This window comes from Pristis pectinata, chromosome 3 (genome assembly GCF_009764475.1).
Source record: "Pristis pectinata isolate sPriPec2 chromosome 3, sPriPec2.1.pri, whole genome shotgun sequence".
Classification (NCBI taxonomy): Eukaryota; Metazoa; Chordata; class Chondrichthyes; order Rhinopristiformes; family Pristidae; genus Pristis; species Pristis pectinata.
In genome coordinates this window covers 48,977,993-49,001,452 of record NC_067407.1, presented here as the reverse complement: position 1 = coordinate 49,001,452, position 23,460 = coordinate 48,977,993, and the positions used below count along the sequence as shown (strand labels likewise).

Genomic DNA, 23,460 nt, shown 5'->3' with positions numbered 1-23,460 from the left:
CATATATTGACAGATTTGGATTGTAGCCATTCCTGCCTGGTCACAGTTCGTTTGTGTTTCTGTACTTTGCAGCCCCATGTGCACCTGAGGGCATTTCCACCAATCTGAACTGTGACACAAAGAGTACGTCAGTGGCCTGGGAGAAGGCTGATGGTGCCATGTGGTACATTACAACAGCAGAAGGACAAGATGGACACATTTCACTGTGTAACACAACGGGATGAGCTGTGATTTCATGGACCTGCACTGCAGTCAAACATATTCAATAACTGTAATAGCGACGGACAGTTACTGTCAGAGTGTAAATACCTCCGCTTTTGAAACTGAAACAGGTAAAGTTCCTAAAGTAGTTTAGGATAGGTGAGAAACATTTCATTACTGTAGCAAAAGGGCTGTCCGAAAGACTGCAATCCTGTCAGTTCACACTGTTAGTTTAGGAATTCATGGAGACTCTGGCATGCCTCTCTGTGGTGATATCATAGAGCAATGAGTGGGAATGCTTGGTTGGTGGGTTTCCACGTGTCTTCCAGCATATTAACCCTTTATATTAGATGGTTTTCCTTGTTCCATTTTCAGATAAGTGATCCAGGGCTTTGTGACAAAATGCCTGAATTAAGAGCCTGTTGAACTGACTGGTTTTGAATGGGAATATAGTTACATTATCACTGTGTGCATCTCTATAGTAAAAGTAGATTTTCAGCTCTGTGTATCAATGGAAACAATTGAAATTCTGTTCTACTATCATTGATTAATGATTGATTTATCTTCCTCCCCAAAAGCTCCCTGTCCCCCTCAGAATGTACAAGCTGATTGTGCCGCTGTCACTGCCTTTGTAACATGGGAGCCGAGTAACCTCACAGTGTGGTACACTGCAACAGCGGAGGGGAGTGATGGACACACGGCCACCTGTACCACGTCTGAAACAAACTGTCTCATCCCAGATCTTCACTGCAGCCAAATGTACAGCATCTCCGTACTCGCATTTGGTGAAACCTGCAGCAGCCTCCAAAGCTCCAGTTATGAAATTCAAACAGGTAGTACAGAAAGAGAGAACTTCTCTATATATATGAGACCTTTTCATCTCCTCAGCACATTATAAGACTTTTCACACTCAGTAGAATGGGCCCTATTGTGTTCAGAACTTGCCAGCTGTTATACATTTAATTGTTAATAATCTAACAGCTTTAAATATCTCTGATTAAAATTCAAAGTAACGGGCTGTCGAAAGGCCACAGGGGCTTTGAGGGGCAAGGGTCAGCATGTGCTGCCTGAGGTCTGTTTGCAGTACACAGCCTGTTCATCCTCTTGGAATGCCTCTCAGGTATGGAGGATCAGCTTGGCATTCAGATCAAGTTAGTGCGGGTAGACAGTATGTTTGTTTCCTTAACTTCTCTTCGGGAGGAACTCCAGACCATTTTTTGTACCAAACTGATAGTACTTGATGATGACCACAAAATCCATCTACTATTCAATATTCAGTGAAAGCAGACAGAACCTTAGTGGTCGGGCTTGGTGTTGACTCTTTCTGTAATTTCTTGACTTGTTTAACCAACGTGAAAATTGAGGATTCATAGTATAGGATATAAAGGTAACTTTGTCAGAGCTATGTACGTTCTATAAAATGTTGGCAACAACCATCTCTCCACAAGGTTTTCTGGCATGAGCCCAGTGGATTTTAATGTTTACATTTCATTTTCTATAGCACCTTGTGCTCCAGATGAAATCATTGCCAATGTGGACTGTAATTCCAATAGAGTGGTAATTTCATGGGGCCGGACTAATGGAGCAAAAGAATTTGATGTGACTGCAGAAGGAAGTGATGGCCATACACACTCACACAACACAACAGAAACACGCTATGAAATGCTGGATTTACATTGTGGACAATCCTATAACATAACCGTAACAACACTGAGTTATAGCCGGCATGGCATTTCAAGTACTTCTGTCCAGATCCAAACTGGTAATACTATTTAGTCGTATGCACAATGGAAATGGTCATTTTTATTGATTATGTTATGTTCCAGGCAGGGGGATTTGATACTCATTTTTATTTTCTGAACAGCTCCTTGCATTCCGGAGAACCTAACAGCCGAGCTAAACTGCAGTTCAAATACAGTATCCTTCACATGGGATGACACTGATGGAGCAAAATTATATACTGTCACCGTTCAAGATAAACAAAACGTAACAGCCTTATTCAACACAAGTGATACAATGGCTGAAATCCCACACCTGCAGTGTGGTGAATATTATGCAATCTCTGTTCTAGCAACAGACAACATCTGCAACAGTCCTCAGAGTGCAATGGTGAATGTACATGCAGGTATCACTCAGTTGCATTTGTTGTTTGTATTGATGTTTCTGGTCCTGTTTATGTGACTCTCTGTTCATAGTGCAGGTTAGAGTAGAGGCCACAGCTGTACTTACTTTAATGTTTTTGGTACCTTTTGAACAATAACTCAGTTGTAAGAATATATTTTGTTTAATTTGAAATGTTTCCACTGATACATTGATCGATGGTCTGAAGATTCTGGATAACAGAGCTAACATTTCCCAAAGCTATATGGCTAATGGCAGCTACATTTCTCCAATTCTAGAATCTCACATAAAGCATTCAAAAATATTCAAAATTATTAAAAGCTAATTAAACAATTAAAAGCTTTTAAAAAGATTAAAGAAAGTAAAAATAAACAAACTGTTAAAACAATTTAAAAACAAATTAAATAACTTCAATAATTCTAAAAATATAACTAAGATGTAGCCCCTAGCAGTCATTCCCTTCACAAAAGGAAGTGGGGATGGGCCAAATCTTCCACTGACCAGCAGACCATATGAGCTCACAGGACAACTGTCCTTAAGTCTTCTCTTAATTGTGTGCAGTCTTTGCTGGGAATTTGGCTCATATCTGATGAAGAGCAGAACCGAGCCATTGGTGGCGAGGGGACAGCTGAACCCTCAGGTGAAAGGTCATCAACATTAAGTCTGTTTTCCCTCTCTCCAATATTACTGCCTGACCTGTTGAGTATTTCCAGCATGTCCTCTTTTTATTTCTGCCATCCATTTGCTTTGACTAGCCAGTGAGATCCTGCCCCCAAGGCCCATTACAAAGCTATCAATGAGATTGCATGTCAGTGAACTTTAAAAAACACTCAAAAACTTATAAAAATGTAAGCATACTATTCAATATTTACAGTATTTACAATATTTTAAACCTGTTTTTACCAAGTTGGAACATTCAAAACACCTTGAGCACAATTAAAAAATAATTGAGTATATTTAAATTAATGATTACATCAAATAAAAAGGAAACTACCTTAGGATTCCTGTTCTCGCCCATTCCTTCCCATTGAAATTATAGTGCCCCCCTGACTCATTCTGCGGGCAGATTTCCCAATCTAAATTGCCCCCTCCCATTTGATTCCACAAGAAATCCTACATACAGTGGAAGTATCTCAGGATTATTGATTATCTGACTGGAATGTGGAACTTCGACCTGTGCTCAGGAATCCAACTTCCACTTAATTAAGTAGGTAAACCAGCAATTCCATTTGGAACTGCTGCTTTTAAATGGGAGATATACTGTGTTGTTCCTGCATTGTTCAAATTCATTAGCAAGTGCAGAAATTCCAAATTTGATGGCAGTTACCATGGAAGTTCCACTGGTTCTGTATAGAATTGCAAGCATTTTCCATGTAACCCTGGCCACCGTTGGGCATCCCTACCTAGATAACATTTTAGCATCAATCAAATATTATGGAATTCTGAGCCACATTATATAGACTTCGTGGCAGATACTTAGAAGTGAATACAGAACTCACAGATCCTAGTAGTCACCTTTGGGGATTCCCTAGAAGAGGAAAATACTTGTGACAAAAATATATGCAATAGGGATCTATGTGTGACCCACCTGAGGAGCCTTATTGGTCAACTAGAAGAATCTAGGTGTTAAAATGAGATAAAGGAATAGTATATGAAAACAATTAAAATAATTGATGCTGGAAGATAATGATAAAACATCCCACTGGTTGAGTCCATGACCACTAATTGGTGTATTATCGCAGACCAGAATCCATGCTGTCACTCATCATTTGAAATAATCTGGCAAAAGACATCCCTAAACCAGTTGAGTTTTGAAGGATGATTTCAGAAGTGAGTGTTGGTGAATTAATGGATACACAATGTACTCGATTTTACTAAGTACTTTCCTGTGGTTATTATCATGTTGGGTTCCAATAGAAATATTGTATTGGACTTTCGTGAGAAGTGCTAGCAGTTTCATAGAATGGCTGGCATTTCCTTCTGTAACTGTCAGGAAGCTCAGGACTCCTGAGTTTTGTCCATAAATGTGGATGTCCTCAACTTCCTAAGAGGTGGTGCCGGGAATTTCCTGACTGTGCTCCAACATTGAACTCCTCAGCTATTACACTGCAGAATCAGTCAAGAATTTGCTTTAAACCTCTGCCATTTTGTGACCTTGTATTATATTCATGTTGCACCAACCCTCTTGGAAATTTGATCTAATTCTACAGAGTATATATGTTTATGACTTCTTCACACATCTCTTACTGCTGTCCAAAAACTCCATGTCTTCATGTCTTTCGTCTTGTTTGAAACTCATGTCTATTTTCAACATTCCAAGAAATTCTGATTATATCTATTTTTAATGTAAGAGGTGGTCTTTTAAATCCTCAGGAAAATATTTTCCAATTGAAGTCATCAAAAAATGTTTCAAGAGCACAATACTGTTTAAAAAATACAGTATCATTTCAATAGTGTAATGAAATTACAACTTCAACACAGGAACAATACAGTACATTTAGCAGTACTGTTACACTAACATTATATGATTGGAACAATTCAATATAATTAATAAAAATGTTAGATGGACTATTATGTTAAGTTATTATGATAAAATGTTAGGTAGATGGACTGAAGTGTGTTTACTTAAATGCAAGAAGTGTCAGGAATAAGGGGGATGAACTGAGGGCTTGGATAAGTATGGGGGACTATGATATCGTGGCTATTACTGAGACGTGGCTGACGTCAGGACAGGAGTGGATATTGAATATTCCTGGTTTTCGGTGTTTTAAGAGGGATAGGGAAGGGGGGAGAAGAGGAGGAGGGGTGGCGATACTGGTCAGGGACACTGTTATGGCTGTGGAAAAGATGGATGTTGTAGAAGGATCATCTCTAGAGTCCGTATGGGTGGAATTAAAGAACAGGAAGGGAGCAGTTACTCTACTAGGAGGATTCTATAGGCCCCCCCGGGTAGCAGTAGGAGATATAGAGGAGCAGATTGGCAGGCAATGTTTGGAGAGAAGCAAAAATAACAGGGTTGTTATAATGGGAGACTTCAACTTCCCAAATATAGACTGGAACCTGCTTAGTGCCAAAGGTTTAGATGGGACGGAATTTGTTAAATGTGTCCAGGAGGGATTCCTGATGCAGTATGTCGACAGGCCGACTAGAGGGAATGCCATGCTGGATCTAGTTTTAGGAAATGTACCGGGACAGGTGAAGGATCTATTGGTGGGTGAGCATTTGGGGGATAGTGACCATTGCTCCATAACCTTTAAAATTGTCATGGACAGGGACAGGTGCAGAGAGGACAAGAGGATTTTAACTGGGGAAGGGCGAACTATGAGGCTATAAGGAGAGAACTTGGGAGTGTAAATTGGGATGTCCTTTTTGAAGGAAAATGTACCATGGAGATGTGGTCCGATGTTCAGGGATCTTATGCAGGATGTTAGGGATAAATATGTCCCGGTGAAGCAGAGAAGGAATGGCAGGGTGAAGGAACCATGGGTGACGAGAGAGGTGGAACGACTTGTTAGGGAGAAGAAGATCGCGTACATGAGTATAAGCAGCAAGGTTCAGACAGGGCCCGTGAGGAATATAGGGTAGCGAGGAAGGAACTAAGAAAGGGCTGAGGAGAGCTAGAAGGGGACATGAAAAGGGCGTTGGCTAGTAGGGTTAAGGAAAATCCCAAGGCCTTTTTTTAAGTACGTGAAGGGTAGGAGGATGGCTAGGGTAAAGGTAGGTCCGATTAAAGGCAAAGGTGGGAGAATGTGCCTGGAGGCGGCGGAAGTGGGAGAAGTTCTCAATGAATACTTCTCTTCGGTATTCACCAAGGAGGGGGGTCTTGATGACGCGGAAGGAGTGCTGGTAAGGGTAATGTTCTCGAGGTTGTAGATATTAAGAGAGAGGATGTGTTGAAGTTGTTAAATAATATCAAGACAGATAAACTCCGGGGCCTGAGGGGATTTTCCCCAGGCTGCTTCGAGAGGCGAGGGAGGAGATCGCTGAACCGCTGTAAGGATCTTTGAAGTCCTCGTTGTCCACAGGGATGGTGCTGGAGGATGGAGGGTTGCGAATGTGGTCCCCTGTTCAAAAAAAGGTAATAGGGATAGTCCAGCAATTATAGACGGTGAGTCTCACGCCTGTGGTGGTAAGCTGTTAGAAAGGTTTCTAAGGGATAGGATTTATGAACACCTAGAGAATCATGGACTGATTAGAACAGCAGCATGGCTTTGTGAAGGGAAGATCTTGCTCACAAGCCTGATAGAGTTCTTTGAGGAGGTGACTAGGAAGATTGATGAGGGTGTGCGGTGGATGTGGTCTACATGGAGTTTAGTAAGGCGTTTGATAAGGTTCCTCATGGTAGGCTTCTTCAGAAGGTCAGAGGTGCCAGGGATCCAAGGAAGCTTGGCTGTGTGGATTAGGAATTGGCTTGCATGTAGAAAGCAGGAGGCTGTGGTGGAAGGCGTGCCCTTTGGATGGAAGGCAGTGACTAGTGGTGTCCCTCAGGGATTCGGTTCTGGGACCTCTACTTTTTGTGATATTTATAGATGACTTAGAGAGGGGGTGGAAGCTGGGTTAGTAAGTTGCAGACGACACTAGGATCGGCGGTGTCGTGGATAGTGTGGAGGGCTGTCGGAGCTTACAGAGAGATATTGATAGGATGCAGAGCTGGGCTGACAAGTGGCAGATGGAGTTCAATCCGGAAGATAGTGTGAGGTGGTACACTTTGTAAGGACAAACTCCAGGGCAGAGTACAGGGTAAACGGCAAAGGTACTTGGCAGTGTGGAGGAGCAGAGGGATCTGGGGGTTCATATTCACAGTTCATTGAAAGTGCCTCACAGGTGGAAATGAGCAGTTAAGAAGGCCAATGGAATGTTGGCTTTTCATAAGTCACGGGATTGAGTTTAAGAGCCGCGAAGTGATGATGCAGCTTTACAAAACTCTAGTTAGGCCACACTTGAGAGTACTGTGTTCAGTTCTGGTCGCCTCATTATAAGGAAGGATGTGGAGGGCGTTGGAGAGGGTGCAGAGGAGATTTACCAGGATGCTGCCTGGATTAGAGCGTATGAATATGAGGAGAAGCTTAAGGTGCTAGGGCTTTATTCACTGGAAAGGAGGAGGATGAGAGGAGACATGATAGAGGTATATAAATATTGAGAGGAATAGATAGAGTAGACAGTCAGCGCCTCCTTCCAGGGCACCAATGCTCAAGACGAGAGGTCATGGCTTTAAGGTTATGGGTGGGAGGTTCAGGGGAGATGTCAGGGGGAGATTTTTCACCCAGAGAGTGGTCGGTGCATAGAATGCACTGCCTGGGTGGTGGTGGAGGCAGATGCATTGGACAGGTTCAAGAGCTTGTTGGATAGGCATATGGAGGAATGTGAGATAGAGGGGATATGCGGGAGGAAAGGGTTAGGTAGTGTGAGGGTGGTTTGATGGACGGCACAAACATGGTGGGCCAAAGGGCCTGTTTTGTGCTGTATGGTTCTATGGTTCTATGGTTATTACAATAATACTGTGCCATTAGAATGCAAATAGTACATTGTCATAATACACATACAATACAATATAATTTTTGTAGATGCGCTATTAGTACCAAACTAAAGCAAATTTCCTTTTTCTGTAGGGCCTTGCACTCCACAGACCATTGCTGTTCACATTGACTGCGGTATCCATAGTGTACAGGCGTCATGGGAACAGAAAGATGGGAGTGATTTCTACATTGCAACTGCAAAAGCAAGTGATGGGCATACACAATCATGCAGTGCACAAGAGGCAGCCTGTGAAATCTTTGACCTACACTGTGGGCAGTCATACAACATAACAATAGTAGCAGTTAATGAAATGTGTAACAGCTCACAAAGTGCAGTGATGACTGTTCAGACAAGGTAACTATTTCTACTTATATTCTGTTTTAGGACACTGTTCACCTACGTAAATTGTACTTACAGGTTCATGCTCGAAAATTTTCAATAGTCATGCATATCAATCATGGTAGTTTTGTGTATGTTGCACCTTAAATCTGTGCCCTCTGGTTCTCGATTCCCCAACCCTGGGAAGAGGACTGTGTGCATTTACCCTATCTATGCCCCTCGTGAGTTTCTACACCTCTATAGTGTCACCCTTCATTCTCCTACGCTCCAATGAGAAAAGTCCCAACCTGCTCAACCTCTCTCTATGACTCGGTCCCTCGAATCCTGCAACATCCTCGTAAATCTAACAAGGGGAAGAATAAATATTTGAAGCCATTCAGCCTGTCAAGGATAAAATGTCGGCACAACATTGTGGGCTGAAGGGCCTGTACTGTGCTGTAATGTTCTATGTCTATGTAAATGATATGCCAGTTTTGGCAATTACATTATTGCACAATATTATTTATGCACTCTGTGTTATGGGCAGCAAAGACAAATTCTAAGTATCTATAAAGTCTGAAGGCTAAGGTTATATTTATTTTAGTGCACATTCCAGGTCCAAAGAAACAACAGCGTTCTTACTTTGCCATTAGTTTCCTGTTTTAACAATACCATGTATTGCTACTTGGATTGTGAGACTTATGATGAGGCAATATCACATGTCAAAGATATTCTTGAAGACATAGAAAAAGATGAAAAAGGCCAAATAGTTCAACGGGCCCCTCCTTTACAGTCTACCCAATCAATCTTAATCTTGTATGAAGGTATTAGATTTAGAGTCTAACAGCACGGAAAAGGGCCCTTTGACCCACCAAGCCTGCATCGACTATCAAGCACCTGATTTTACACTAATCGCAATATTTTTTAAAATCCCCACATTCCCATCAACTCCTCCCATATTTTACCACACACCTACACACTAAGGGCAATTAATCTCCCAACCCACACAACTTTAGGATATGGGAGGAAACTGGAACACCTAGAGGAAACCCATGCAGTCAGAAGGAGAACACGCAAACTCCACACAGACAGCACCAGAGATCAGGATTGAATCCAGCTTGTTGGAGATGTGAGGCTGCAGCTCTACCGACTGCGCCATGTGCTAACTTCCCCAAAGTTGCTCTCAAACACTAAGAAAATTAAGTTAATGAACTGTATACCTTTCTGATCATTTAAACCAGATCACACATTCAAGAATGTGCTGGTGAAGCTTCAGGATGATATATTTTCACAGGCTCAGTATTTCACACCACATTTCGTTACCTTTGTTTCATTCCCACTTCGGGCCTCATTTAATCCCTACTGCTTTAAAGATGTTAGTTTTAAATAACATTACTTTATCAGGGAGTTCCTTCCATTTTTGCACTACTTTTGTGACGTAGGAAATTTCTTTTAATCTGATGTCTTGCTTCATACAATTAAACTTAAAAATGATGTTCTATAAATCTATATTAAACAATCTGCTATCATCTTAGTTATTGATTACTCTCAGTATTTTGAAAACCTGAATGATAGGTCAGTTTAATCTTCTGTGGCATTTGTGAATATGTCTTGATCGCTTTATTTTTAAATTTACCATTTCATTTATCTGTTAATTATTCTTTCTACTTTTTCAGCCTACGTTGGTAATAACACTCATTTTGTTCGTTTATCACTGTCAACAGTGATAAAAGCATAAGTAATGTTGTTGAATCTCTTCCATTCATTTTTGATCAACATTCTCTATACTGTCTCTGATGTTATCATCAACTGACCTTTGTCTGATTGCCACTTTTATGAAGCATCCTTTTATTCTCAAAACAAGTCATTTGTAACTGTGTTCCCCAGAAGTTATTTTACAAAGCCTACTGCTATTAAATGGCTAGCTTGTGTTTATGTAACATTTACCAAACTGAAAGCTACTCTCCTTTATAAAATATAGCACCATGTATCCCAGAGAGTATCACTGCTCAAGTGGACTGCGATACCAATGATGTCTTAGTATCATGGGAGCAGAGTGATGGGAGTGACTCTTACATTGCTACTGCAGAAGCAAGTGGTGGACATGAGCACCAATGCAATACAATGGAGACAACCTGCAAAATGATTGACTTGCACTGTGGACACTCATACAACGTAACAGTAATAGCTGTTAATGATATGTGCAACAGTTCAGAAAGTGTACAAGTCTCTATTCAAACAGGTGATGTCATCATTCTTTTATTCTATCAACTACAAGCTGTTAACATCCTATCTGGATTATGATACCATCACAACTAGTATTGCAGAACTAAGAAATGAAGTAAGGTTAAATGGCAGGTGCAAAGAGAAGTGAAGGATAGAATTTTCATGCAATATAACAATGTAAATGTTACAGTAATTGTGTCAGTGGAAGTTAAATATACAATACAACTAGAAGACAAAGGATGTAAATTATTTTCTAATGTTCAAAGTTTATCTTTATTCTAAAAAGAAATTAAGTTGAAGCAAAGCAATTATTAGAAATGTTTTAAGTGTTACAATATAATGTTCAGGCTGCTTAATTTCTTTAAAAATGTTGTGGAATAATAATATATAAGCATACCCTCTTTCCCAAAATAATTCCAGGACCATGCACCTCAGGGAATATCTCTGCCTTTGTGGATTGCGATACTAACACTGCAAAAGTATCATGGGAGCCAAGCAGTGGGAGTGATTTCTATATTGCAACTGCTTTGGGAATCAACGAAGAAACCCACTCGTGCACTACAGAGGATGTAACCTGTGAAATTGTTGACCTGCAGTGTGGACAATCATACAATGTAACAGTGGTAGCAGTTAATGAAATATGCAACAGTTCAGAGAGTACAATAAGCAGTTTTCAAGGAGGTAACCTGTTCTAGTTATACAGATTAGTTCAATTGAAGCTATGAACCTAGAATTTATTGGGATTATTTTCCATTACACACACACACACACACACACACACACACACACACACACACACACACACACACACACACACACACAGACACAGAAATATCCCTTTCCTTCCATGAATGCAAACTGTGCAATATTTATCATAATAGTACATGTCGGTGAGAACATATAATGATATTGGGCTCGATTAGCCAGTCTCCTTCAGTATGGTTATTTAGAGATTTTACATTGACTAGTCACAGGGACTTTAGTTGTCTGATCAAATGCAGCAACCTCGACAGGTTTCTGTGTTATTTGTCAACAAGAAAAGCAACAGGAAGGCTCCTCAATCAGTCAAACTAGAGAATCCTCGTGGAAAAATTCAGACTTATAAGCAGAAAATATGACCTCATTAACTCTCCTCTAACCTTATACCGGTCAGTTTAAGTCACTCTCCATGCCCACTCGCTCCATCTCTCTCTGTGATTGTGCTGGAGAGAGCACCTGGATTGGAGGACTTTAGTTATGAGGGGAGATTAGATAGACTGAGCTTGTTTTTCCTTGAGCGAAGGAGGCTGAGGGGGTGATGTGATGGAGGTATATTAAAATTATAAGAGGCATAGATAGGGTAAATAGTCAGAATCTCTTTTCCCCAAGACAGGGGTGTTAAAAACGATAGGCCATAGTTTTGCGGTGAGGAGGAGCAGTTTTAAAGTGAATCTGAGCAGAAAGTTTTACACAGAGAGAGGTTGAAATCTGGAACGTGCTGCCAGGGACGGTGGTGGAGCCAGATGCAGTCACTACATTTAAGAGGCATTTAGACAGGTACTTGATTAGACAAGGCATAGAAGGGATACTGACCTAATACAGGAAAATGGGATTAGTGTAGATGGGCAAAAAGGTCGGCATGTGGTAGGCCAAAGGGCCTATATCTATGCTGTACAATTCTGTTATTCTATGACTCGTACTTCTCCGGATTGAAGTTCGATTTTTCTACCCACCCGACCAATCCATTTATACCTTCCTATGGAATATATTTTCTGCTTTCCTCACTATCGACCTCGTGGCCAATTTTCATATCATTTGAAAACTTCCTAATCTTGGTGCCTATGTTTAAGTCTAATCATTGACAAAGAACACCAAAATCAAAGGGCTTAGTCCTGAGTCCTGCAGAACAAAGCTAGCACCTTTCCAGTCTTACAAATCAGATCATTGCTCTTTGTTTCCTGCCACTGACTTATTTTACCCTCTATCTCATCTAACTTTTTAGAATGTTGAATCCTCATTCCTCTTTTTTAAGTTGTGTTTCAGTAATTGAAGTGATATCATGCTTCTACATGTCTATCTATGCTGTTCACTCATATTTCATTCATTAGTTTTTTACTTTGAAGTATACAACAATAAGCACTGGGAAAGTCTATTTCCGAGCTTTTTGTTTGCTTGCAAATCACACTTACTAACCCTCTGCATTCCATATCAAGTTTTGTTATTCTCTTTTCTGAATTCATGCTCAAGTTCCTATCCCTTTACTAAATCCAATTTAAATCCTTCGCAATAGCACTACCAAACCTGCCTAGTCCTGACTCTGTGGAATTGCAACCCATTTAACTGAGGTCCCAGCTCCCATCAAAACTGATCTCAATGCCTGAGGAATCCAGACCTCTCCTTCCTGCACCATCTCTCTGGACAGTCATTGATCTGCACCATCCTTCTATTTCTCTGCATAAGAACATATGAGCCATACTTCCCTCAAGCCAGCTGTGTCATTCAATAGTGCCCCCCTAGTTCTCAGCATCTACCTCATCACCCCCCCCCCCTCAGAATCTTAATAGGTCTTATTTAGATCACACCTCATTCTCCAAGACACCAATGATTTTAGTCATAACCTGCTCAATTCTTCACAAGAACAAGTACTTCAACCTAGGAATCAATGTTGTGAACCTTCTCTATGCTTCCAATGCAAATACAGCCCTCTTTAATTAAGGTGTATGCAGCACTCCAGTGCAATGTTCTATGTCCTGTACAGTAGACCCAAGACTCCTCTGTTTTTATTATCATTGTCTCTGCAATAAAGGCCCAACATTCCATTCGACTTCCTAAAAATTTGAAGAGTTGTGCTATAACTTTGTGTTGTGAGCACCTGCACTGCAGTATTCTGTGGTCAATCTCCATTTAAACAATGTTCTGCTTTTTTATTCCAGCAAATCGGATAACCTCACATTTCCCCAGATTATATTCCATCTACCAAAGTTTTGCCCACTTACTTACTCATCTATGTCCTTCTGCAGACTCTTTGCACCCTTCTCCTATCGCGCCGTCTTGTCTAGCTGTGTGCTGTCAGCAAGTTTGACTACAATCCACGCTTCATCCTCATGTAAAATATTAATATGTTGTAAATATTTGAGGTCCCAGCAATAAACCCTGTATCTGTACTAGATACAGATTGCCAACTCTAAAATGACTTGCACAATGCTTTCCTCTAATACAGCACACTAGAAATAACAGACATTTTTTCAATCTTCCAGTGCCATGTAATCCACAATACCTTGAAGCGAATGTGGACTGTGCAAACAACTCCATGTGGCTTTCATGGGGTCACAGCGATACAGCAATTTCATATAGGGCAGACGTCAGTGCTAGCAACGAAGACCTACTATACTGTGACACAACGAACACAAGTTGTTACATTCAGCAGCTGAGCTGTGCCACCAAGTACAATGTGTCTGTTTATGCTTCTGATGGAGTTTGCACAAGTATGATTAATGCTGCATATGAAGTTGGCACAGGTAAATATGCTGCTAGTACTATCCATTATTCTACTTTGCTTGAGTACTTCCACATTAAACAAAAATCTTAATATAAGAAAATAATATTTTGATATGTTCTATACATAGTTTCTTTTACAAAAGTCCATTCTATTAATTGACATATAAATAGCAACTGCCTGACCAATTTTAGTCTAGTTTAATATGACTGTTGTTCATTTCATCTTACTTGTTATTATATCCATATTGACATTTAGTTCCGTGTGTGCCAGAAGATATTGAAGCCATATTAGGTCCTGCCAGCAATGGAGTACAAGATATCGAAGTCAACTGGAAGGACAGTCACTGTGCTGAAGATTATGAAGTAGATATAAAGGGCCAAATTGAAGAAGATCCTTTCTCCCTGTATACACTGCGCTCATATTGGACAACCAGAATGTTCTTCCAGTTCCCGGTTCCTTGCAGTTCCACATATAACATTTCTGTTACAGCTAGAAATTCAGCAGGAGTCAGCAGCCCAAGCATTCCTTTAAGTGGTCAAACTGGTAAGTAAAAGAATTTTTAAAAAAGTACATTTTCACATGTTTAAAATTTAGCCATGCTGTTAAATGACTTCTAGAGCTCTGTACTGTTAGGACTTAAAAGATATTAATTTATAAGAAAATAAACACCAATCACTTGTTCCAATATGTTTTCTTATATACAGTATATTTTCTGCAACTATTAAAACCATAGAATGTTATGACACACCAAGAGGCCATTAGTTCATCAAGAATGTGGCAATATTTATTTTCTAGATGAGACATCATGTCTAATCATTCTGATCTGGCTCCTCCATATGCTTTAATATTACCATTTTCAAGTAACTACCTGTCCATTATAGGAAAGATATTGGAGAGGGTGCAGAGGAGGCTTACAGGATGCTGCCTGGATTAGAGGGCAGGTACTATAAGGAGAGATTGGACAAACTATGAATATTTTCTCTGGAGGAGCAGAGGCTGAGAGGAGACCTGATAGAGGTTTATAAATTATGAAAGGTATAGGTAGGGTAGACAGCTGTTATCTTTCTCCCATGCTTGAAATGTCTAATACTAGAGGACATGCATTTAAGGTGAGAGGGGGAAAGTTCAAAGAAGATGTGCGGGCAAGTTTTTCACAGAGAATGGTAGGTGCCTTGAATGTGCTGCCAGGGGCGGTGGTGGAGCCAGATATGATAAGAGGCATTTAAGAGGCTCTTAGACACATGAATATGCAGAGAATGGAGGGATATGGGTCATGTGCAGGTGAAAAGGGATTAGTGAAATTAGGCACCATTAATTTAATTAGTTTGGCACAACATCGTGGGCCAAAGGGCCTGTTCCTGTGCTGTATTGTTCTATATTCTATGTTATCAGAGATGAATAAAACTAGAGGACAAAGGTTAGGGTAAGGGATAAGAGATTTACAGGGGATACGAGCTTTTTACCCAGGGAGCAGTGAGTACCTGGAATGCACTGCTGAAGAGAGTGGTGGAAGCAGAGTCACTGACAAGCATTTAAGAAGTGTCTAGATGAGGCACTTGAATCACCTCAGCATTGAAGGCTGCAGGCCAAGTGCTAGAAGATGGAATTAATACGAATGGTCAGTGTGGATGTGGTGGGCCGAGTGGCCTGTTTCCATGCAAACTCTATGAAAGAAAGATAGGCAAGCTTGCATTTATACCTTTCACAACCTTGGGACACGTAAAATAGTTGACAGCCATGAAGTAGTTTTCCTGTCACAATGTTAAAAAGGCTTTGATCAAAGTCACTAATGACATTTTGTGAATGCTCCCAGAATCTTCCTTTTTAACCCATCCTCAGCCTTCTACTTACATGACTACATCACCCTTCTCCAATGTTTCTCCTCCTTGATCAAATCGGGTGCAAGCCCTTGCTTGGTTTCATTGTTACCTATTGAATTGAAGCCAGAGAATAACCTCCAGTGGTTTCTCTTGAATTGCCTTGGCACGCTTCTGTTTCTCATCTACATGCTACCCCTCAACAACATTATCCAAAAAACTTATCAGGTTCCATATATACCCTGATGACACCTAGCTTCATCTCACCAGCACCTCCCTTATGTCTCTATGGCTGGCCTGAAAATTCTGTTGTGGTCTTTCGGCACAAGTGAATTGATATTACCTACTTTCCTTCACATTTGTGAAATGAGTGAAGAAAGATAAGCCAGCCAGGTCTGAGGCCCAGGAGTGTCAGCTGGCAGTCCAGAGGGCAAAATCAGACCTTGGATAGGGGAGTCTGTTCATCAGAGGATTGGAGCCTAGTTGGAGGAGGTGGGTGGTGATGTGAACTAGCCTTTGGTAGATCAATGCCTTGCACCAGGACTTGGGTGGGAGATCAGTGGCCCATATCAGGGCTCAGCAATAGAGGGAATTAAATGTTCAGGCCAGGGAGAATCAGGGGCAATTATGAGCGAGAGGTGAGGGGAGCATTCAGTAACATATCTCTAAGGTGGGGAATGGCCTAACAAAGAATAGGAGGTAAGTAATGAGACTTAACTGAGTAGAGTCTCAGTGTGGCATGGGGCTATTCAAACTTGGTTGTTCCAGGAATGACCAATAGTGGACCTCCACTGAACAATTTGGTCTAGCTTCCCCTGTTATGCTCAAAAAGGATCTCTGCACAGGAAATGACATTGCTTTGATACATGACTTGATTCTCTCCACCAGCAAGACATTATAACCTGCAGTGAGTATCAATAACTTTTTTTGTGTAAACTGCCAAGCCTTATTCAACTTCATCCTCTAACCTGTGATCTTTAACATTTATAAGAACAAGGGCAGCCGGCACATGGGAAATCAAGGTGAAGATGAAAGATGAACTTTTGACTGGTGGAGCAGGTTTCAAGGAGCCAAATGACATTTCATCCAAGTCACACACTATTGTGACCTTCAATTATTACTGTGCAAGATCAAATAATGACCAAAACTGTTAAGGAGATTAGGTGTTATCAATTCAATTGTGCCTGAAGACCACACCAGAATTTCAAGGCCAAGCACGGAGGTGCTGGTGAGATGGAGCTAGGTGTCATCAGGGTACACATGGAACCTGCTAAGTTTTATGGTTAATGTTGTTGAACCTGCTCCACTGATTAAAGTCATCTCTGTTCCTTACCTGAAGTCCACATCCCCCCCCCTTAGTATCCTAAAATGCATCAGTCTCCACTTTGAATATACTCAAATGCTGAGCTCTAAGGATTTGATGCACCTTGTTTAAGAAATTTCCACTCATCATGGTTTTAAATAACTATCAACTTACTCAATGCCTAATTCTAGTTTCTTCAACCAGGAGAAGCAATCTCTTGGTGGCATTTTAAATTCAGCATTATGTAACTAACAAGCCAATCATGCATATAAATAATATTTTGTGTTTCAGTTCCTTGCTCTCCAACCAACCTAAATGCTACTGTGGAAAATGGTACACTATTTATATCTTGGAAGGAGTCAATTTATGCCACAGAATATATTGTGTATTCAGTTTCCAATTTAGAAAGGATTGAGATTTGCAAAACACCAAAACTCTCGTGTGAAGCTTCAAATTTTCAGAATGATAAATTGAAATTGTTGCTTCAAATTCCGCTGGTGAAAGTGAAATCACCACAGTCAATTTTTTGTAAGGTAAGTCTTTCTGCCTTAAAAATTAATCATAGTCAATAAAGGTTTATTCTCACAGATATATTAAAAGGAAATTTTTGATTAAAGTTTTTTTTTGTATTACAAATTTGTCATGTATATTAGAAACCTAAAATAATTGAGGGAAATAAAGAGTAATTTCTTTTCAAAGTGTTGCTTCTATTGATTTGGTTTGTTCAGCTTGTGGCCTGATGCTCGAGTCTATCATTGAAGCATGATTTGCTTATTTTTGTTCCAGTAATCATTTGGACTGATTTTTGAACTTGTCAACCAGCTTTGTGTTCTCTGTGCATTTGGGCATCTAAATCTTGTTACTCTTCTATAGCCGCTAGAAGATTTTGGTTTTTGGGGGTATTTTATTTCATAGCTAGTGAATATCCCATGAAAACCATAAATGCCCTTCCCAATGATAATTAGACTTGATAGAGTGAACCTTAAAAAGCAAAAAACCAAAAATATTATAAATTGTATGTAAAATGTAGAGGAAAGGTGAAAGGGAAATTAGATGGGTTAGAATAGCTTATAAAAATACCTGAATGATAATTTGAAAGGAAATGTATAAATGAGAGTTAGTGTACCGTTAACGATGTATGTATCTTGTGGCATGACTTTAGATGTGTTATACTAGCCACTGCTGTTAGTTTGGAGTTAATTGCCTGCAGTAAAGGATGTTTTGATGGTAGCTCTACCTCTGCTTTGTGCCTTCAGCTTCAGTGCAAGCATGAGGTGGGTGCACATTGACTTCTTTTAGCTGGCATCGAAACTACTTCCTTCTGCTGGCTGATAGCCATTTAGCATGGCCTTTGACTCGCGCATCTCCTTAAAACCTATCATTGACGCTCTGAGGGTCATCTTCTGCAGCACATTGCCTCCCTGAAGAACTGGTTTCTCAAAATTAAAAAAAAAGATGCTGGAAAGTACTCAGCAGGTCAGGCAGCATCTGTGGAGTGATACACAAAGTTAATGTTTCAGGTTAATGACCTTTCATCAGGATTAGGAAAAATTAGAAATTGAATATTTTAAGTTGCAGAGAAGGGGAGGGGCAAAGAGGACAAAGTGAAAGTATGAGAAAGGGTGGAGATCAACAAAGTGTGAATGACACAAAACGTGATGGTGCCAGCTTAGAGGGGGACATGGCAGCTTGTTGTTCACGGCTAAAACCCACCTTCTTTCAGTGGGCACCACCATTTTTTATGTCCTTTAGATTCTCTTCATCTCCAGCCTATCACAAGCATTCTCTTGTTCACTTCTCTGCAACTTCTAACTTTTCCTAGGTCTGATGAAAGGTCATAGACCTGAAATATTACCCCTGTTTCTCCCTCCATAGATGCTGTCTGACCTGGTGAGTATCTCTAGCATTTTCTATTTTTGTTTTAGACTTCCAGCAAGTGCGGTATTTTATGTTTGATTTTCTGGTTCCTGATAATGGTCAACATTTCAGCTTGGCATGGTTTGTCATATTCCTCCACTGTAATGGAAACCAGCAGAGTTTAACATCCCCATATCATCCAGAATCTAATGGGGAGGCTCAACAATGCATCTGCAAAGTGGAGGAGACAGTGAACCAGTAGCTACTGGACAAGGGGTTGGAATGTCCATGAGTCATTGCTGGCATTGTTTCTTATTATGCACAGGATCACCCCCCACTTCCCCAGGGGGATTCCATGATTGAGGTGCAATGGATCGCCATTTGCAGGCACACCTAACATGGAAGAACAATTGGAGGAAAGAAAAAGGAGTCAAAAGGGGTGCCACAAGTCACAAAATTAGGAGAAACTGTTTCAGATGGGAAGCACTGTGGAGAGCACCAGGGCATAGAGAATTGTTAAGATAGCCGGAGAGGTTATAGAAGTACCAGAAATCAGGAACTAACTGGTGAAGGTGGGTGACAAAAGCTAAAAGGTCCTTGCAGATCAACGGGTATGAGCATGGCACCCTAAAAGCTATAAGTGTTGCAGTTACTTCTGGACAGAACATAGATCCAAGAAGAGGATATACCGACTACAGGAGGAGATGAATCACTGGAATTGAGGGGATCTGTAGTGGACACTTCAGGGTTGACAATTGATCTGTGCAATTGAGATCTCAGAGATGATAAGAGCAGTAGATCAATTGTAGATTAATTGAGTTGTTGACTGTGTAAACATATGTCCATAAGTAATTAGTTAATTGTATATTTCCATATATGTAACTAGTTACCTGATGATGTAACTGAACTGTATAGTGATTGTACGGCTTTATTACTTTTTCTTAAAAAGGTAAACCAGTATACTATATATATGAATTAGTGTACTTTTAAGAACTGTGTGTACTACGTGGTGTAACTTTCAATATGTTGCTTAATCAAGCATTGCTGTTAGCTGGGAGTTGGCTGCCTTCAATAAAGCATGGTCTGTTGATAGCCCTATTTGCCTTCTTCAGCAGCAACACCAAGGAGCCTTTGGACATTACAGAGAATAGTAGGATCTTTCATAAGTATTTGAAAAGTTGATGGGTAGTTGAGAAGTCAGTTGGAGTATTTTGGAATGAACCAAGAAGTTTAATTGTTGAGGATGAAGGTTCAGTTGAAATTTTAAATCAGAAATGAGTTGGGTTACAGGGAGAGACATGCTTCTGGGATAAGAAGGAGTCTTAGAGGTTTTAAAACGTATGGTGGTGGTGATTAAAGAAACATTCATTCCTCTGTTCTAGAAGGTGACATTCAGTGACCAACGTAGCACAGTAAGGTGAGTGAATAAGGAAAAAAGTTGGGGAATGTTCCCTTTACAGAAGTTAAAGAGTTATTTCTGAAACAGAGGAAAATCCGAAACAATGTGAAAGGAGTGCCAGTGGATTAGCTTGGATTGTTCAATCAAAGAGCCAGGGTAGAAACAATGTTGTAAATTTCCCTTCCTTCGTGTATCTAACAGAAAAATGGGGGAAATCTCCATCGGATTAGATATTAATGAAATGTTTTAACAATGCAGGCTTTAATTGTTCCCTGTGTTCTTTCCAGGCTATGCATCCTCTTCAGAAGAAGTGTATTATGACAGATGACCATATATTGCAAGAAGGATGAAGAGGATACAGAGTATGTTACAGCTGTAGTTTAAAAGGCTGCAATAAATTATTATAACAGTTGTAGCAAAGAAGTCAGTCTATCTGGTGGTTCGGCTGGAACACAAAATGCAGTCAGCAAAGAAATCTACTGAAAGTAATAAATATTTTAACACCACTATATGTGAAATTGCCAAAATCTGATCTCACGTTGATGTCAAAAATCATATCCCATTTTACTTAGTCAGCTACATTAAAATATCTTTCTCATTGACTGTTTACCAGCTATGTCTAGTAAACAACTCATCATCTAGAAAATTGTAAAAATGTCTCAACCTGCATGCTTGATTGTTTATCCCCTGGAATTATGATTATAACATAACACCCCTCAGAAAAAGCATGCTAATGGAATTTACAAGTCCTGTAGATGTTAGATTGTCTATATACGTGTTCCTAATATAATGAGTAACATTTTAAAATGTTATGTTTCTATTGTGATTATTTACTGTGGCATACCTTCTTAATGTAAGTTTAAGTAAATAGAATGATTTTATTTGGACTCTGTGATATACAAAGAGAAAATGCAACTTCACTATAGATGCCAAGTGCAATTACTTCAATGACAGTCTTCATGACCTGTATAAAACTATATTTTTACTGATTTCATTGTAAAATACTGGTTCTATATTTGATGCATATAAATAAAACAAATCTCAGCATTTTAGTCATTATTTAGTTCAGAAAACACTTTTTCTGATACTTTTATAAGTGGTTTAAATAGAAACAATAGCTTACATTTTGAAATAGGTATTTCCAACCTAATTAGTTTATACACAAGAAAATCTTGCAGTGTTATTCAAATCATTCTGTAAACAATATGATGCACAGCCTTATAAGGAAAGAAACATTACTTCTTGCAATATACAGCACACTTTTCTGTTGCTAAGAAAATGGTGTATTTCTTTAAGGCCTCTAAGTCTAACTGCCTGTGTCTTCCTAAGTGCTGTTGGGCAAATCCTGAAGTCAATCTGAGGTCAGAAGAAACATGCATGCCCAGTGGTAGTTAACAGGAACTGAATAAACAAAATACTATTTTCTTTGAATGGTATTGTTACGTACCAGCAACAATAGAAACACAACGAGCCAGGTTTCCACGTTAAAATCTATTTATTAATAACTACTTATAATAATCAGAGAAAATAAAAATATTAGATATCAGATACTGACCCCGAAATAACCCGAAGTGTGTGTGTGGTGAGTTCCCAAATCCCAAGTCTAAGAACAGTTCTCAAAGTTCAGTTCAGCAAGTCATGAAGCAAAACGATGAGCAAAGGCTTTTGAAAACCACTTCAGGATGTACAGAGAATGTAGAGAGGAAATGTAGAGAAAAGGTGTTTACAAATTCCACAAGTTCCACGATGGAACCAATACGACGCCTCAATCACCGAAGATCTCCAATGCTTTGCTCCGAAGTATCTGCCACACCGAGGTCACTCAATACCTGCTTTCCAGTACATGAGGACGATAAAGTGGACTCCACAGATTGCTCCAAAAATCCATACATGGATTTTAAAGTGACAGTCGCAAAGATTGTTCTTCATCCATAGATACAGAGACTGGCAGTCAGTGCTACCAACTCTCTCTCGCTCTCTATCTCCATCTGTCTGTGCAATTGCCAGCAGGTTCCAGTTATAGTCATTTTTTTTCACTTGCAGTAGTCAGATAAAGCCACACACACTACTATTCAGGCATCTTAAAGGGACACTCGTCAAGTAGCAACCTGGGCTCGTAACAGTATCTTTTATAATACCTTCAGGTTTAGATTCCATGATTGTGCGTTATAAAGCAAAAACTAAATAAGTACTAATTATGTCAAATATACACAGTCCTCACTGCATGTAACAGATCTGCTGATATCAATGCAGTTTGTCTGCTTTGAGCATTTTTATTTTACCTTGGTTGGCAAAATAGTATTGCAACAGATTTTACACTCAGTAGTAAGGCTATGTTACAGACTTCAGGTCATCCATAAAGGTTGAGAGTTGTTGAAAGCATGGATCGCATTACTGCCAACACAAATTGTGGTCAAGCTTCATTTTTTGTGGAGTTCTGGTATTCAGCTATAACAATAGCTATGGTATCATACCAACAGAATAGCCAGTCACACTGAGGAATTCATACAGACTCCAAAGCAGTAAAACAAAAGACACATCTTTTTTATTTTTAAACATTTTTACAGAATATAAACCAAAGCTTAGCAAAGTACAAGATTAAGGTTTAAAATATGATAAACTTTAATAAGATTAGTTTAAACTGGATTTTGAAATATTTATCACCAGAAAAGGCAATATACACATAAAATTTGAGAAAATGCTGGAAAAACTTAGCAGGTCAGGCAGCATTTGTGAGAAGAGAAACAGTTAACATTTCAGAACTGCAGATGCTGCCTGACCTGCTGAATTTTTCCAATACTTTATGTCTTCTGATTTCCAGCAGCTACATTTTTTTAAAAAATTCATAAAATTAACTTTCCAGGGCTGGAATGGTTGCTAAGCAGAAGCTATTGCTTAGTATACCTTTAAAAATTCAAGATACAACATTATGAAGATTTTTTTAAAGCAGCAAGCTTGCATGTATCTAAAATTCTCATCAGTTCTCTCATTTCTAAAAACTCCATTGAAGATTGCAACAGCAGACCCTGTAAAGGAGTAGGAAATTTCTAACAGCAACTCTCATATTTCTGCTTTTAACTGCATACTTGCAGAAGATGCCATCTGATTTCTTCCCATAAGATAATGTGCTGATAGTCTCTTTGGTATTTCAGGGAAATGTATCATTGGGGAGAGGGGGCAAGATCAACATGGGCTCAATTAGGGACTGTGCTGTTTGGTGGTG

The 23,460-nt window shown here is 39.7% G+C and overlaps 1 protein-coding gene across 1 annotated transcript; it reads left to right on the top strand.

Moving 5' to 3' along the window:
- Positions 1 to 151: 151 nt before the first annotated feature.
- LOC127567758 (fibronectin type III domain-containing protein 7-like) lies at positions 152 to 21,009 on the top strand. The gene is made up of 11 exons (XM_052010763.1): positions 152 to 332; positions 780 to 1,034; positions 1,703 to 1,963; positions 2,066 to 2,326; positions 7,932 to 8,153; positions 10,139 to 10,399; positions 10,804 to 11,064; positions 13,620 to 13,880; positions 14,117 to 14,404; positions 17,273 to 17,514; positions 20,525 to 21,009. Exons 1-11 carry the CDS (start codon positions 221 to 223, stop codon positions 20,585 to 20,587), a joined length of 2,487 nt encoding a protein of 828 aa, XP_051866723.1. The 5' UTR covers positions 152 to 220; the 3' UTR covers positions 20,588 to 21,009.
- The last annotated feature ends 2,451 nt before the right edge of the window (positions 21,010 to 23,460 follow it).

Excerpts from the sequence above, each read along its gene's own strand:
- LOC127567758 (XM_052010763.1), top strand. The coding sequence starts at position 221 with ATGAGCTGTGATTTCATGGACCTGCACTGCAGTCAAACATATTCAATA. Across the intron at positions 2,327-7,931 it reads AATGGTGAATGTACATGCAG|GGCCTTGCACTCCACAGACC; the intron begins GTATCACTCAGT and ends CTTTTTCTGTAG. Across the intron at positions 8,154-10,138 it reads AGTAGCAGTTAATGAAATGT|CACCATGTATCCCAGAGAGT; the intron begins GTAACAGCTCAC and ends TATAAAATATAG.